Raw genomic sequence first — 15,694 nt, 5'->3', positions numbered from 1 at the left:
TGTCAGGGCCGAGGGCCCACCCTCTGAGGTCTGTGAATAGCGATGAGGCAGAAAGAAGAGCTGCCTGACTGCTGTCATTAGACATCAAGGTCAAGGGCAAGCACAGGTATTCAGCACGAGAAATCACAGGGAGCCTTCACCAAACAGGTGAGACCTCAGTGATTCCGGGGTCTTTCAGCCACACACGCGTACATGGCATTCCACAGTGTCTTTGTTTCGTGTGAGGGACGGTTGTGTGTGTCTCTACCAGGAAATAATCTTAACGACTTGTGTGGCCATCACTTCTCTCTCCCTCTGCTTTTCCTCTGCAGTCAAGATGAGGTGGGTTACTTCTGAGGAGATGAGGGGGTCAGGGGTTTGGGAGATTAGGAGGAGGAGGACAAGTGGGAGACTAGCAGGTCTCAGGAAGTGTCGTTAATTTTGTCACCTGCATCTGGATTCACCAGAAGATCCCAACATTACACCCCACCCGCACCCAGCACGCAGCGAGCTCTGTGGGACGTCTCCCGCAGAGCGGCCTGCACACTGTGGCCTCACCCCACCCTCCTCCGCGGGGTACCCCTTCTGCGTCGCGTGTTCCTTCATGCTCACTGGGTCCTTCCTTCTCCCCACCGCAGGCTACTTGGTTTACAGCGCGTCCTATGAGGACTTCATCCGGAACAAGTGGTCCACGCAGGCTTCCACGGTCACGCATCTGCCCATTGAGAACCTGAAGCCGAACACAAGGTAGGGGCGGCCGCCACGGAAAACCAAACGAGACCCGTGGGCGCAGCGACAGGTGTCCCTGGGCTGCAAAGGAGAAAGCTCCATCGGAATGTTTTCGTGATTTCCTTTGCATCCTGGTTAGTGCTCACAGCGTATCCAGGAACCCTCACACAGGACATGGGGTTTTCTTGGAAGAAGTTCCTGTGTGTACTGGAATTGTTAGTCTGTCGTGTTGACATTTTGTTCCCTGGTTTCCAGAGACTCAAAGCTGCCTGCCACGGGGTCAGAAAAGTTGTTCTGATTGAGAAGGAAGCGATCCTTTTGTCGTCGCCCGCGTGGCGGCGTTAGACGGCACACCCTCCACGTGTGCCATTAGTGGAGCAGCAATTGCTAAACATTTTAATTCACTGGTACTCAAGCTCTATGACGCAGAAGTTTAGATCATTCCAGGAAATGCATTTTATACATTAAAATAGGTGACAACCACGTCTTCCTACACCGGGCAAGTGCTGGCTGGGCAGAGGGCCATCTGGGAGCCAGAGTTTACAGCCCTCAGTGGGAAAAATACAAAATGTATTCCCGGGTACAGAGTGGGGGAGTACGCATTTCCGCTTTTACACCATCTGGTTTTGAGGATAATGACCATCAGGAAAGCGTCCCTGGCGGGTGAACACGGTGGAGCACCGAGCACGGGATGGCGGAGCAGTGGTGTGCTTGAAAACCAGCTCTCTGGGGAAAACACCGTTCCCTGGTCTTTGGTGTTTGCAGTGCTCCCACCGGGGCCATGGTTCTCATGCCTTACCAATCGGACTTCAGAAGCCGTTAACCAGGAGGGGGGTGGGGCAAGGCCAGGTGGTTCCAGGCAGAAAGTTTGCTCAAGAAGACGGTGCGTTCTCGGGAGGAAAGGAGGCCGGTGAGGCAGGAGGGGTGAGAAGGCTGGAGGCTAGGCGCTGGTCCCAGAGGGCCTGCGGCGCCCCTGGGGGCTCTGTCCTCCTGTCCACCCAGCAGCTGCCTGGTGGACAGACCGGGAACAGCAGCTGCTATGGTGGCCTCCCCAGGATGCCTTCCCGGTCGTTCGTTCTGATGGGGAGTGCTCCCCAGGATGCGAGCACTGTGCCTCCTCCGACATGGATTCCTCAAAATCACTCTGAACAGCGGCCAAACGTTCCGGGCCAGGGAAACGCTGTGATGGGAGGATGCTTTCCCCCCGCATGACCCTAAAGAAGGAGGAGAAAGGGGATTAGCAAGTCTCTGGGGACTCCCTTTAGGAACCACATGCATCCTCCATGGAGTCTGGGTTTTCCACCTCATCGCCGTCCCCAGGCTTCCAGACGCCACCTTCAGGGTCCCCCGCATCGGAGACACAAGAAGCCGATGATGCAGAGGAGCCGGAGTGTAAATCCAGCTGTGGCTCTTTATGGCCGAGTCTTGGGTGTGACTTTGTGTGGGTGCATTCACCCAGCTCTGCCAGCTCACTTTCTGGAGCGCACATATTCTACTCCACACTCAGAGTCCGATGACTTGTCACTGGAGTCCATTCAAAAGCAGGGCCAAGAGCCTATAGAAGGCGGCAAGGCATGGATCGCACCTGCCACTTGGGCAAGGCAGACCCTCTTCAGAGTATGAAGGTATATTTCAGCTCATAGCAAAAGCTTCATGTGGTTTTGAAAATAGGAACTTCACTTTTTTTTCATGATTCCAAGTTGCTTTTCAGCGCAGCGTATTTAAATTTACTTGGACACATTAGGTGAAGTTCAAGTGGAAGCATGTCTTTGGAGTTGGGCCACGTGGGCTTTGCGAGGATGGAGTGATTATGCGCCGGGACGGTGGGTCTGGAGATGCTGAGGTGCCAGAGGGAGGCCCGCTGATGCAACAGAGCCTGGACCAGCTCCTCTTTGTGGGCCGGCCTCTCCGTGCACAGCTGAGCGCGGCGCTTGGGAAGGGCATCAGGCGGCTCCAGTGGTGGCTCGAGAAACAGTCAGGAGAAATGTCCCCTGTAGCCTCAGGTTTTGATTTCCTTTTACTTGAGGAAAAAAGAAAGTATCTGTAAAGTTTAACCAGAATCATAACATAGCCAGACCCGCCGCTTGACCCAGGAAAGGATGCCGCTGGGAAAGCGTGAACTGCTGACACAAGATCTGGAGACCCGTGTTCTCAATTGTGCATCTTGTTTTCAAATGAAATTTTAGAAAGCTTTCGCTTCCTAATGAGATGTGACTTTCTTGAAAGGCTTCAAAGAAGACTGATTTCACTGGACTGATTTCACAGCTCAGCCATTGCGACCAGCTGTTTCATCAGACACAGTCACGTCCTGCCGTAACGGTGAGGCCGCGGCTCCTGGGTGATCGCAGGTGCTCGGAGGTGTGGCGCCAGGACACGGCCTTTGCTCTGGATGTCAGTAACTCGCCTTTAAAACCCAGTGCCTTTTCTTCAGCGATGTCATCTGTGCGCCTGACAGAGAATTCTGGAACTGAAGTGTGACTCCTCTGGTCAGAGCCACGGGGACAGGCTCGCCACGAACTCTCCAAAGTGGTGGAGAGCCGCACGCGCAGGAGGTACCCCTTCCTCGCCTGCAGTGGCCCAGGACAGGAGGGCACGGGGGAGGGACACAGCTTCACAAAGATGGAGTGGGTACGCGTGGTGCTGGGCCCGTCTTTGCAGCCACCGCTTTTGTCCTGTGGCTCCCAAGAGAGCGAAGCAAGATGTCCCGGGACTCCCACCCCGTGGGCCTAGCAGCCTCCCTCCGGGCGGACGAGCTGATTCGGACGTGTTCTTGCTGCCGGTTCTCTGTTCCAAGACCGAGGAGAACCCTCAAGCAGCTCTCCAGGCTGCACCCCCGTCCTGGACTGGCTTCTCTCCTTGAGGCGCAGAAGCCCGGAACCCTTCCAAGGCTTCGGAGCCAACCACAGCGCTTGTCATGCAACCAAAACACACCGGCTCCCCGAGGACCCAGCCGCTGGCCGGTTCTCCCTCTCGGCCACGGGCATCGCGGGTCACGCCGCCTGCTCCTCCGCGCGGAGCCCAGCCGCTCCCTCCGGAGCCTGCCCTCCAGCCGGCCCAGAGCAGGACAAGAGGAGGTTCCACGGCAGAACCACCGGGTGCCCCGGGGACACACTCTCAGTGACGCCCCGCCGGCTCCCATTAGCCACAGGTCTATGTTGTTCAATGTATTATTGTGAAAAGTTATTAGAAAATGAGAAAGTTCAGAGAACTATGAAGAAATAGCAGGGATGTGTGCATTAGTAAAAAAAAAAAAAAAATAGGACTCAAAGTCTGCCACAGAGTAAGTAGTTGGGAAGTTATGACAGAACTTAAACAGCGTCTCTCTCAGAAAGCGTTTTCTTCCAATTCCAGGTATTACTTTAAAGTTCAAGCCAAGAACCCGCAGGGCTATGGACCCGTCAGCCCGTCGGTCTCGTTTGTCACGGAGTCAGGTACGGCTGCCTTCACTTCTCATTTCTCCCTTTTCTCAAAAACAAATAACTTGGATTAATGACTGCAATAGAACAGAAACTGGAAAGTTAGAATCCTAACTTTTCCGTTTAATGAATTCATATTGGCTGTTGCTTTATTAAATAAACATCACTTTCTGCTAGGCTAAAACTTGGACAGTAATATTCAAAGTAGTCTCTTTTGGAAGTGCCTGGGAAACGGAAAGGTCAGATTCCAGTGAGAGGGGGAATCTGGTTTTCAGCCACGCAGGAGAGAATCTGAATCTCTCCGCAAAAGATTTCGTGGCAGAGGAAATTTTTTCATTGCAAACAGCTGAAGAGCATAACTGGCCTGAGGCCTGAGAGGAAGCTGCTTCTAACAATGAGTTACGTCTCTAAGATGCTTATTTAATTGTTTTTTGAGATTTTCTTTTCTTTTAAAAAATATATTTGTATTGATTTCAGAGAGGGAGAGGAATAAAGAAATAGAAACATCAATGATGAGAGGGAATCATTGATCGGCTGCCTCCTGCATGCCCCCTAACGGGGTTTGAGCCTGCAACCCAGACATGTGCCCTTGACCGGAATTGACTGGGACCCTTCAGTCCACAGATCAACACTCTATCCACTGAGCCGCACCAGCTAGGACGAAGACGCGTTTTTAAACCAGGAGATGAAGATGACCTTACTTGACGTGGAGAGTTTAATTAGTGAAATACTATTCAGAACCTGATCGGGTAGCTCAGTTGCTTAGAGCATCGTCCTGAGACACCAAGGTTGCAGATTCAATCCCCAGTCAGGGCACATGCAAGAATCAACCATGATTGCATAAATAAGTGGAACAACAAATAGATCTCTCTCTCTCTCTCTCTCTCAAATAAATAAAATACTATTCAGCCTTACAAGCAGCGTCACTCAGAGGGTGTCCCTATGTCGGGAGTGCTGGTGTGCAGAGCTCTGAGGCCCTTCTATTAAATGTGCCCGGTTCATGGTCTGAAGGGCACAGAGCCGGCCCTGGAGACAGTTCCGGGGTCGCAGCCTCTCCATGTGGGAAGCCACGCTGGCGGCCTGGGACCTGAGGCCACCTTTAGACTCTCAGCCTGCCAGCTGCACACCGAAGTAGCAACTCGAGCTTCTATTTGGTTCTATTATTTCCTACATGTAGCTTGTCCCAGAGCATATGTCATTGGAAGATATTTTTAAATGCAATGACTTGAAATCTACTGCATCAAAATATGGGGAAGAAAATGAAATCTTTGTGAAAATATGCTATATACTGGAAATGTAGGCAAAGGACCTCAACAGCATTTTCACCTGTTTCATCTAAGAAGTGTGTTTCTCATTAGTAATCAAGAAGAAGGAGTAAGAGGAAGCCATTATCAGTGGTTAAGGTGCTAACATAGGGAATGTGCCTATGTGTATGGCTGCATTTCCTAAAAAGAAAATGGACTTTTGGCAACTTTCAGAATCAACATGATAAAAATCTATAGGAAGAAAGCCAAATTATTCACATTTAAGCATCTATCAAGAACCTGATGTCTGAAATCTGAGCGTAGGAAGGTACACGTGTAGCTCATTCTCATTTATTCCTCAGCAGCATTCCTTGCATGGCGGCTGCACCAGTGAGCTTCTCTACTCACCTGCTGGTAGACATTGGGCTGTTTCTGCTCTTTGACTATGAAAAATAAAGCTGCTGTGAGCATTCATGAATAAGTGTTTGCCGGGACATGTTTTAATTTCTCTTGGATAAATTCTCAAGGCCACAAAGGATGGATTGTACAGTAGATGCATGTTTACCTTTTTAAGAAACCACCAAACTGTTTTCCCACGATGGACACGTTTTAAAACATAATGGGTATTTCATTATTTTGTAGTACCCAGTGTCAAAGTATTATCTTCAGAGACCCACAACTTCTATAAAAATCAAATGAAGTATTTCTCAAAAGAAAATGCTCAGAAAATAAAAACTAAAAAAAAAGTTGGCCTCTGACAAATAAACCGTATATTTTTTCTTTGCCTACTCCAGTTGGGTTAGCCATCTTGGTTATAGTAGACATTTAAGTATTCTCATGGTCGTGAAATGTGATAATGAAGTCTTTTTTTTTTTTTTCATTCTACAGACAACCCTCTGCTTGTTGTGAGGCCACCGGGTAAGTCTGTCTTCTTGATAAACTTCATATTTTAGTAATCATGTTGAATACTGACTATGAGATTGTTACAATTACAAGTGCTGGACCATTTTTGCATTTTTATAATATTGTGACAACATCGGTGGTTTCTTTGCTTCCTTCATCCTAATCCAGGGAAAAGTGATCTGGGAATTTTTTAATAGCAGCCAGTATCTATAAAAAAACATTATGGGTGGCCAATATCTCTGAGAATAGATAAGTTTATTTTCATTCAACCCCCTTTGAATATTTTGAATTGCTAAAAAGGTAGCAAAATGAATTAGCGTGTAACAAAATTTTATTTTGTTTTTAAATAACCTGAGAAAGCTCTATTGCTCACGTTCAGGACGGGTCTTATGAATGACAAGAACAGTAGGAGTCTATGCAGAGGGACCTGGTGGGGGTAGGATGGCATGCCTTGCAAGATCAACTTTGCCTCTATAGCTTATTTCCCTTGAGGCCTGATGCCTTTTTCTTGCTCTGAGAATCTCTTAACTACGTTCAAGTAAAAGGAATCCACAACTGTGTTTCAGTCCTAAGAAGGCAAAGGAAAGAGAAAGAGGATGCCCAGTGGGAGGTGGGAAAGCTTTGCTCAGAGAAGCCCTGAGAAAAGAAGGCCCAGCAAATAAGTCAGATCTCTAGTACTTGGTGCAAGAACAAACACTGGCACGCCGTGCCCTGGTGTGTTTTTGTTGTCAAGGCGGGGAGCCCATCTGGATCCCATTTGCTTTCAAATACAATCCTGACTACACGGATTGCCACGGCCGGCAGTATGTGAAGCGGACATGGTACAGAAAGTTTGTGGGCGTCATTCTCTGTAACTCACTGCGGTACAAGATCTACCTCAGTGACAACCTGAAAGGTAGGTGTTTGAGGCTGGCTGGCTGTGGGAGGGTAGGAAAATTTTTTATTTTATGAGCTACTCACTTGACATAGCAGGTGTGTGAGGATATATTTAGGTTTAGCTCAAATACAAACCAGCTTGGCAGGCTCTGTTTTAGGGCGGTTAGTTCCTACACGGGCACCCAGAAAGATACATGTTTTAAATCTCCTACCTTTTAGAAATGAAGTCCAAAATTCTGACATAAATTTAAAGGCCAATTTTTGCTGTTAACTCAATAACAGGTATGAGTATAAGCTGGAAGTAGTGAGGAGAACATTCCCTTCATATCCTGCTACTGGCACAACTTTACAGAGAAAAAGACGTAGATGGTAAACATACATCATCAGTACCATTTGTTCGCTGTCCAAATAAAAACTACATTGTCTTCATCGTGGGTGGGAATTAAAACAAAAGATAACATACACACCTTGACCTACAAACATTTCAAAATGCCATTTTGCCCCAGCTGGCTTTGCCTCATTCACCTATGCAAATTTGTTTTTATTTACTTTTTTTGTTTTTGCTTTTGAGTTTTTCCCTTTATTTTTTATTGTTGACACTATTACAGATGTCCCCTTCCCCACCCTTTGCCTGCCTCCACCCAGACCCCAATATTTTTTATTTCAAAATTTGCTCAGTTTTTAGTAAATACATTTTTCAATTTTTCCTCATCTGGTCTATATTTTATTATGGCTTTTGGTTGTTGGTTGTTTTTTCTTGCTAGTGGTATCATTTCAAGATAATGTCAAAACAAAATCTCCCTTACAATCCTCCACTCTGGCAGTTTCTCAGTGTATATGCCTCTCCCAACACTCACCGTCTGTGTCTCTCCCCCTTCTCCTGTGATTCGAATTCCTAGAAGAGATGCACAGCCTTCAGCATCCCAGGGTTGAGAAAAACAACTTTGTCCTACTGTGCAGCTGTGTTTCAGCACCACGGACAGTGCCTCAGGCCACAGACACACACACTCTACTAGTTATACATGAAAATAGGTTCTTCTATTTGTATAGATCTTTGTGCCTTTCACAATGCAGCCTCTAGACTAGATTAGTTTCATCTGTCCTTTTTTAAAAAACCAAGGATTTAAAAAGTATACAATTTATAGTCTGAAACTGCCCGTAATATTAATGGTTTCCATTTAGTGAACACTTGTTAAGTATTTAGCATACATGATCTCTGACACCTTAAACACCTATGGGTTGGCGCCATTATCACCAAGTTTCAAACGCGGAAAGTATGACACACAGGTTTAGTAATGTACCCACTTCAAATAGTCTCCAAAGCTCGTGCAGACTCCTAAACCAGCTGCGGCACTTTTTGAACAGTCACTGACTTATCTTATTCCTTCGTAAGACACATTCTACAGCATCGGAGACAGCTGGGGGAGAGGTGAAGACCATTGCCAATTTGTGGATTCACACCTGGATGGAAGAACGGGGCCTCAGTCCTACATAGAGGCCCTCCCCAGCATTCAAGGTAATGAGAACACAGACCTGGCATATCCCACTGGGGGTGAGAGAGGAGGGCTGATATGGGGAGAAAATTCGCCGTGGGCCTGCCTTTGGTGTACCGATTGAAGACAGGTTGTTGGCAGCATTATAGCTCATGACAATCAAACATGAACAAAATACACCTACTGTGTGCTGGAGTTGGGTGAGCCTAGGGAAGGTAGGGATACAGTGGAATGAATATAAGACCTCATCCCTACTCTCAGGAAGATGGTCCATGAGCAGAAAGAGAAGCTAAGTATCTGACAGGCAACTAACAGGTACAACTTAAACTGTAGAGAGTGACAAGAGTTATGTCACATGGTCGTCCTGTTGTTAGGCGATGGAGCAGATTACAGCCACTGTCTGAGTGTGAGGGAGGCCGGCCATCGGGCGCTGTGGGAAGGTTTTCGGAAGAGACAGTCAAAAAGAGGCCTAGACACGCACAGATTGGAGGGCCTTCGGGGGGAGAATGGCAGGAACAGAATAGGAAAATAAGTGCCAACCAACCATGACATGCTTCAGGAGACAGTGTATCAGCTATCTGATTATGGCGGTTGTAAGGTGAGACAAGTGCACTCACCTCAAATGTGAACACCTTGCAATATGTTACTTCCTCCCCCACAAACAGACCATCAGAACTGAACGGAGTCAGCACTTTCCCCTCATGCACTCAGTTCTCAGCAATCTGGCATTTTCAAGACATGAGATGTTTTCTGGTCCATTGACATTTTTAGCTCGGGGGGGAAATGGTACCAAATTACTGTATTTTCCGGCGTATAAGACGACTTTTTAACCCTGGAAAATCTTCTATACGCCCAGTCATCTTATACGCCGGAAAATACGATATTCATTTTCAAAGAAATAAAATGCACAAAACAATAAAATAAGTGTATTAGGGTTCTCCAGAAAGACAAAACCAGTGTGTGGAAGGGAGAGAAAAAGAGAGAGAGGTGCTTATTTCAAGGAATTGCCTCATATGATTGTAGAGGCTGGCAAGCCCCGAATCTGCAGGGGCGCCAGCAGGCTAGAGACCCAGGAGAGTCAGTGTTTCAGTGTGAGTCCCCTGGCAGAACGCTGTCCTCTTCATGGGAAGTAAGTCGTTTTCTTTAGAGCCTTTAGCTGATTGGATGAGGCCCACCCCCAATACGGAGGGTACTCTATTTTACTCAAAGTCTGCCGATTTAAATGTTAATCTCATCTAAAAACACATGTTCACAGAAAGACCTAGAATAATAGTTGACCAAATATGTGGGTCCCATAGCCCCTAGCCAAATTGAATACAGAAAATTAACCATCAAAATAAACATACTAAATATAGGGTGTCCCAACAAATGTATACACACACTTTGAATAATTATAAAGGCAGTGTTTATTAAAATACATTCCATTTTCAAAATTGAGCTATCAGCTGTTAAAACATGTATACATTTTGGGGAGACACCCTATAAGCACTTATATGGGTATAAAAGTGCTTTTCCAAAATCACCTTACTAACACCAACTCAGGTGTGATTGACAGGGGTTTGTTACCAATATCAGGACTCCTTTATTACTCTTATCACTTAGGAAATCCCATGGATTTTAGGAACTCTGTGCCGGGAACAGGGATGAAGACCAAATACATATTTCTTACTGTAAATTGCAGTATCACAGATAAATGTCTCTCCTCTTTCCTTTTCCTATTCCAGGCTACTACCGCCAGTATCGCCAGGAGCCCGTCCGCTTTGGCAACATTGGCTTCGGGACCCCCTATTACTACGTGGGCTGGTATGAGTGTGGCGTCTCCATCCCAGGGAAGTGGTAACCAGGGGACGAGCATGCGGAAAGCTCGCCCTGCCCGGCCCCTTGACTAACTTGCACTGAGGCCTGAGCAGGAAAAGGAAGACGGTGTCTGTCCCAAGCCCCTCTGCCCCATGTCAGCAAGGCCACGAGGTGGACACTGGATATTTGGGGCATCTTCATTCTGGACTCAGCCCACTTCCTGGCCTGGACCACATGGGATTCAATGTTGCTGTTCAGTTTGCTTCTCCACACGTTTTGCTTATAATAGCACATCCCAGAGACAACTAAAGCACACGGCTACCAGGGATGCCCGCTGATTCGGGGCGATTTTCACACTTCTTAGGCACAATATCCAGACCATCGGTGTCTCCAGAGAACAGCAGAAGCTGGCTTCATGGAATGCTACACACTTTCTTTTTTCATCGGACTCCTCCCAGACCAGCTGACGTTATGCTCCTGGTCTTCTATGCAGTAGAACTGGATTACTCAAATCATCACCCAAGGAAATACATCCCGCTTAAGATTTATCCCATGGACTCACCCACTGCTAGACCAAATGTATCAAATCTTTGTAAATTCTCATTTTGATATATATATATATATGTATATATGCATATACATATCCCCACTTGTCTGCAAGAACGTTGATTGAAAGCGCTAAATTTGTACCTGTTTACTAGATGAACGTGTGTGGGACTTTTGGAGCACAGGTGCTGTTAACGAACATCTTACCGAAGTGTCCAGAGCATGCGTACTCGGCAGTGGAAAGCCACGCCTCCTTCCTGCGAGTGCTGCTGAGCTGTGGGTGGCGGGGATACTGCCGCACGGATGGCAAACTCGTTGCAGACCGAGTGCCTTCTCTCTTCCACGCCCGTGTGGAAACGCACGGCTGTCTCTGTGGGGACATACCTCATGTGTTTCCAGATTCAGACTTTAGGTCCCAAATGATTTGAAAATCCAGTCTTAAAGAAACTCCTTTCCCTTTCCTGCCCATCTCAGTGTCGACTTCTTGAAATAAAGCATCTTATCCCTCTTCGCCGCAGCACACGTGAGTTTATTTAAAACACGGTGTCTGTTCCATGTGCTCCTCCGTGTCCCCAGCAGCTCTGCGCAATGAAGGGCTTGTCTCGTGCAGGTTTACACGTAAGAAAAGCAGGCTTGGGGATGGGTGAGAGGTGGCTGGCGTTACCCTCATGTGAAGGATGTCACGCGGGATGCAGTCAGGCTCCTGGAGCCAACCAGTGTGGTCCGGCGCTGTGTTGAGGGGAAGCCGGTTGTATCGTGTAGGCGTGAAGGTAGAACTTACAAGCAAACAAGTAACTTTGCAGGCCACTGCATGGGGGCTGTGATGATGGACACTTCCCTCAGCTCCCACCATCCCCTTTGCACAGTGAACAACAGTAGAGACGGTGTGAGCACACAGACGGCTGGAAGAATAGAGAATTCCTTAGGAGGGCAGACCAGACGCCCAGCTCCCGTGCTACTCGCATGTTCATTGGCAAAATAGCATAATGTTCTCTAGTTCCATCCATGCTGTTGCAAATGGTAGGAGTTCCTTCCTTTTTACAGCAGCGTAATATTCCATTGTGAAGATGTACCACAGTTTTCTAATCCACCCATCTGCTGATGGGCACTTAGGCTGTTTCCAAATCTTAGCTGTGGTGAGTTGTGCTGCTATGAACATAGGGGTGCATATACCCTTTCTGATTGGTGTTTCTAGTTTCTTGGGATATATTCCTAGAAGTGGGATCACTGGGTCAAAGGGGAGTTCCATTTTTAGTTTTTTGAGGAAACTCCATACTGTTCTCCACAGTGGCTGCACCAGTCTGCATTCCCACCAGCAGTGCACGAGGGTTCCTTTTTCTCCGCATCCTCACCAGCACTTGTCGTTTGTTGATTTGTTGATGATAGCCATTCTGACAGGTGTGAGGTGGTACCTCGTTGTTTTGATCTGCATCTCTCAGATGATTAGTGACTTTGAGCATGTTTTCATGTGTCTCTTGGCCTTCTGTATGTCCTCTTTTGAAAAATATCTATTTAGGTCTGTTGCCCATTTTTTGATTGTGTTGTTTTCCTTTTGGTAAGCTGTATGAGTTCCCTGGAAATGTTGGAGATTAAACCCTTATTGGAGATGACATTGGCAAATGTGTTCTCCCATGCAATGACAGGAATCTTTAAGTAGCTTTTGGGGCTCTTGTATATGAAAGGGGGATTTTGCAAAAGAAGGATGTCTAAAAACACCTTATATTTTACTCTTATTAACACTCAAACATACTTCTGTCAATAAAGATCTCTCAGTAAAAGTGAATTTTCCTAATAAGCAGGTAACTGGTTTGGGCACCCCCCAGCCGGCCATCACCATCGCCATCAGAGGGAGAGAGGCTCCCAGCTGAGGCCCCTGGGAGAGCCCGCAGTTTGCAATTTCCTGCGTGTTCCCTCGGGTGTGAAGCACTCATTAGCCATCAGTGCGCTCCAGACCGAGTGCTGGGCTGTCCCACAGCCGGCCTGGCCCCGGCCTCCTCTGGGGGAGGGGGATCCGGCAGCACAGAGGTGCAGGCCTCTCCTTGGCGATCCGCACGCTTCCCAACCCCACGGCGTGTGCCGCGCCCCTGTCACACACCAAAGGGCTTCCTCTCACTCCTCAGAAACACGTGGAATCCCTGGCCTTCACTCACGCCATGACTACCGAGCCCTGTGATACCTTAGGCTGTATTTCATTATAGGAATCGACTTTCATTAGAAAGAAATGCTTGTGCCCTGGCCAGTGTGCTCAGTGGTCAGAGCACCAGCCTGCGCACTAAAGGGCTGTGGGTTTGATTCCTGGTCAAGGGCACCTTCCTGGGTTGCAGATTCCTGTGAGAGGCAACTGATAGGTGTGTCTGTCTCACATCGATGTTTTTTCCTCTCTGTCCCCCACTCTCCCCCACTTCCACTTTCTGAAAAAGAAAGAAAATAAGAAATGGAAAAAATATCCTCAGTTGAGGATTAACAACAACAAAAAAGTGTTTGCAAGTTTTGATGGAAATTACTACAAACCCCAGATGATAGAGCAGCCAAAACAAAAACACCGGCTCTAAGCCAGGGTGGTATTATTACCAAATTCTGTCCAAATGTGGTTACGTCACGGTTCACATGAGTGCTCGTGGCCACATCCAGCCCTGGCCCCGTGTCCACTCAGGAGGCCGCGTTTCAGGAACGCCATGGGCCTGAAAGCCACTCGTGTCGCGTCAGGAGGACATCAATGGGGCCGTTTCACCCATTTCCAAGGCTCTGAAGAAGCAGCGACTCTGCCAGCTCTGGAGGCGGAAGTAGCACGTGTGGGAATGAAAGGAAAAGAACACGTGAGGACACAGCGAAGAGCGCGCCTCCGGGGAAAGCAGGGAGGTGTCCGCACCGAGAGGCCGGCCATAGAACGGGAACGTCCGGACCCGCGCCTGGAGGCTGGCCTGTGCTCACGGGGCCTGCGAGCCCGGAATGGCTTTTTGACGGGTTCGAAACCAAACAGACAGACCAGCAAAAACCCAGTGGTAGTCAACAGAAACCGTATGTGGTTCACAGGCCTGAAATATTTACTACCTTACCCTGGGAGAAAAAGTGTGCACAGCCTTAGGTTAGAGTTCTCCTGGGGTTCAAAGACGGTTTAAGCAAAGGCCTAATTAAAAACTATCACATCACATGGGACTTCATAGATGTTGGCTTTCCTCGTACTTGAGTTACGTTTGGAAATTTATGGATATACCTCAGGATAAAAAAAGTGGAGGGATTCAAGTGGCTAGAGCGTCGGCCTACTGACTGAAGGGTCCCAGGTTCGATTCCGGTCAAGGGCATGTACCTTGGTTGCGGGCACATCCCCAGTAGGGAGTGTGCAGGAGGCAGCTGATTGATGTTTCTCTCTCATTGATGTTTCTAACTCTCTATCCCTCTTCCTTCCTTTCTGTAAAAAAATCAATAAAATATATATATTTTTTTAAAAAGTGGAGGATTTCATTGAGGGGGGGACGATTCAAAGGTGGATCTGAAAGCTGTTTGGGAACTAGTCTGCTCTAGAAAACGTTCGAGATTCATGAAGGGCGGCGGGGAGGGGGGGTGCACAGAGCTCCCCGGCACCACATGGCCAGTCTGGCTCAGCACCTGTGGGCTCCGACTCAGACTGAGGGAGGTGGGGGGAGTGGACGCAGCCAGCTCGTGCCCTCAGCACGTGGGGATGTTTGGAAGCGACGCAGGCTCTCTTCTGGCCCAGCGTCTCTCCACCCTTCCTTGACGTGCTCAGCTGTCGGTGGCCTCCGTGCCAGGGAGCGTGCGGACATGAGGAATACGAAGAGCCATGTGCACCTCAGTGGTCAGTCTACACCAAACCAGCACTGGAGAAGCTGGCGTGTTGGAAAGCTTGGGGAACGATACCTGCATGACGGGCTTTGTGTGCGCTGCGCTGTGTGCTGACATCTCCGTTGTTCTAGCTTCACCGGAGCGCAGCTGCTCTGAGACTGTCAATTCCGTTCACAGCATTTCTGGTTGCCTCGCTGTATCGGAAATGTTTGTTTGGTGACCACAGCTCTGTTCGTTTTTGATGCTGAATTGGAAAATGCTGTTTGTCCTTTGGGAATGTTCCAGTTAATGAGGAACAGATGGTGGTCTGAGAGGTACGGAACTTGTTGACTAGTAGGAAGATCCTCTTGGTGTACAGTTAGGGCTCTCTCTGTAGCAGGGAGATTTCTGAAGTAACGTGGAATGATGGAGTGGAAAATAACTGTATCGTAGTTCATAGTTCAAATACAAGGTAGTTATTATCAATGCATCCATGTATATACATCTGTAACAGACAACTTTATTAAGTCCTTCCTAAGTGTCAGGGACCCTTCTGAGTACAGATTCACTCTTTGGTGTTTTTTTAAAAAAATTAAACACACCAACCATTTTATTGAGGCGTGGTTGGCATACAAAAGGCTGTATATAATCAATGTGTACAATGTGATAAGTATATACCTGTGAAACCATCACCACCATCTGTGCCAGAAACACACCCATTACCTTCAAAAGTTTCTTCCCACCCCTTAATGTATTATTGTGTGTGTACGTGATAAGAACACTTAACATAGGGCCTGCCCTCTGCGCAGGTTTTAAGTGTGCGATACAGCATTGTTAGCCACAGGCCCTGCGCCGTACAGCAGACCTCTAGGCCTTACTCGTCATGCATGACCAAGACAAACACCTCTGCCCTTCCCCTCCCCAACCCCTG

At 47.9% G+C, this 15,694-nt stretch overlaps 1 protein-coding gene across 2 annotated transcripts in view; it reads left to right on the top strand.

Moving 5' to 3' along the window:
- The window catches only part of FNDC1 (fibronectin type III domain containing 1), a 67,236-nt gene extending 55,749 nt beyond the window's left edge, over positions 1–11,487 (top strand). For both annotated transcript variants that reach the window (XM_079780394.1, XM_079780393.1), the window contains 6 exons: positions 618–726; positions 4,060–4,139; positions 6,257–6,286; positions 7,005–7,166; positions 8,541–8,663; positions 10,365–11,487. In XM_079780394.1, the coding sequence (XP_079636520.1) occupies positions 618–726; positions 4,060–4,139; positions 6,257–6,286; positions 7,005–7,166; positions 8,541–8,663; positions 10,365–10,480 (620 nt within the window). In that variant the 3' untranslated portion in view covers positions 10,481–11,487. The remainder of the gene's footprint in view (positions 1–617; positions 727–4,059; positions 4,140–6,256; positions 6,287–7,004; positions 7,167–8,540; positions 8,664–10,364) is intronic.
- The last annotated feature ends 4,207 nt before the right edge of the window (positions 11,488–15,694 follow it).

The sequence above is a fragment of the Cnephaeus nilssonii genome, assembly GCF_951640355.1.
Source record: "Cnephaeus nilssonii genome assembly, chromosome: 9".
Taxonomy (NCBI): domain Eukaryota; kingdom Metazoa; phylum Chordata; class Mammalia; order Chiroptera; family Vespertilionidae; genus Cnephaeus; species Cnephaeus nilssonii.
The sequence above is the reverse complement of the archived record's forward strand: the minus strand, read 5'-3'. Positions and strand labels throughout refer to the sequence as shown.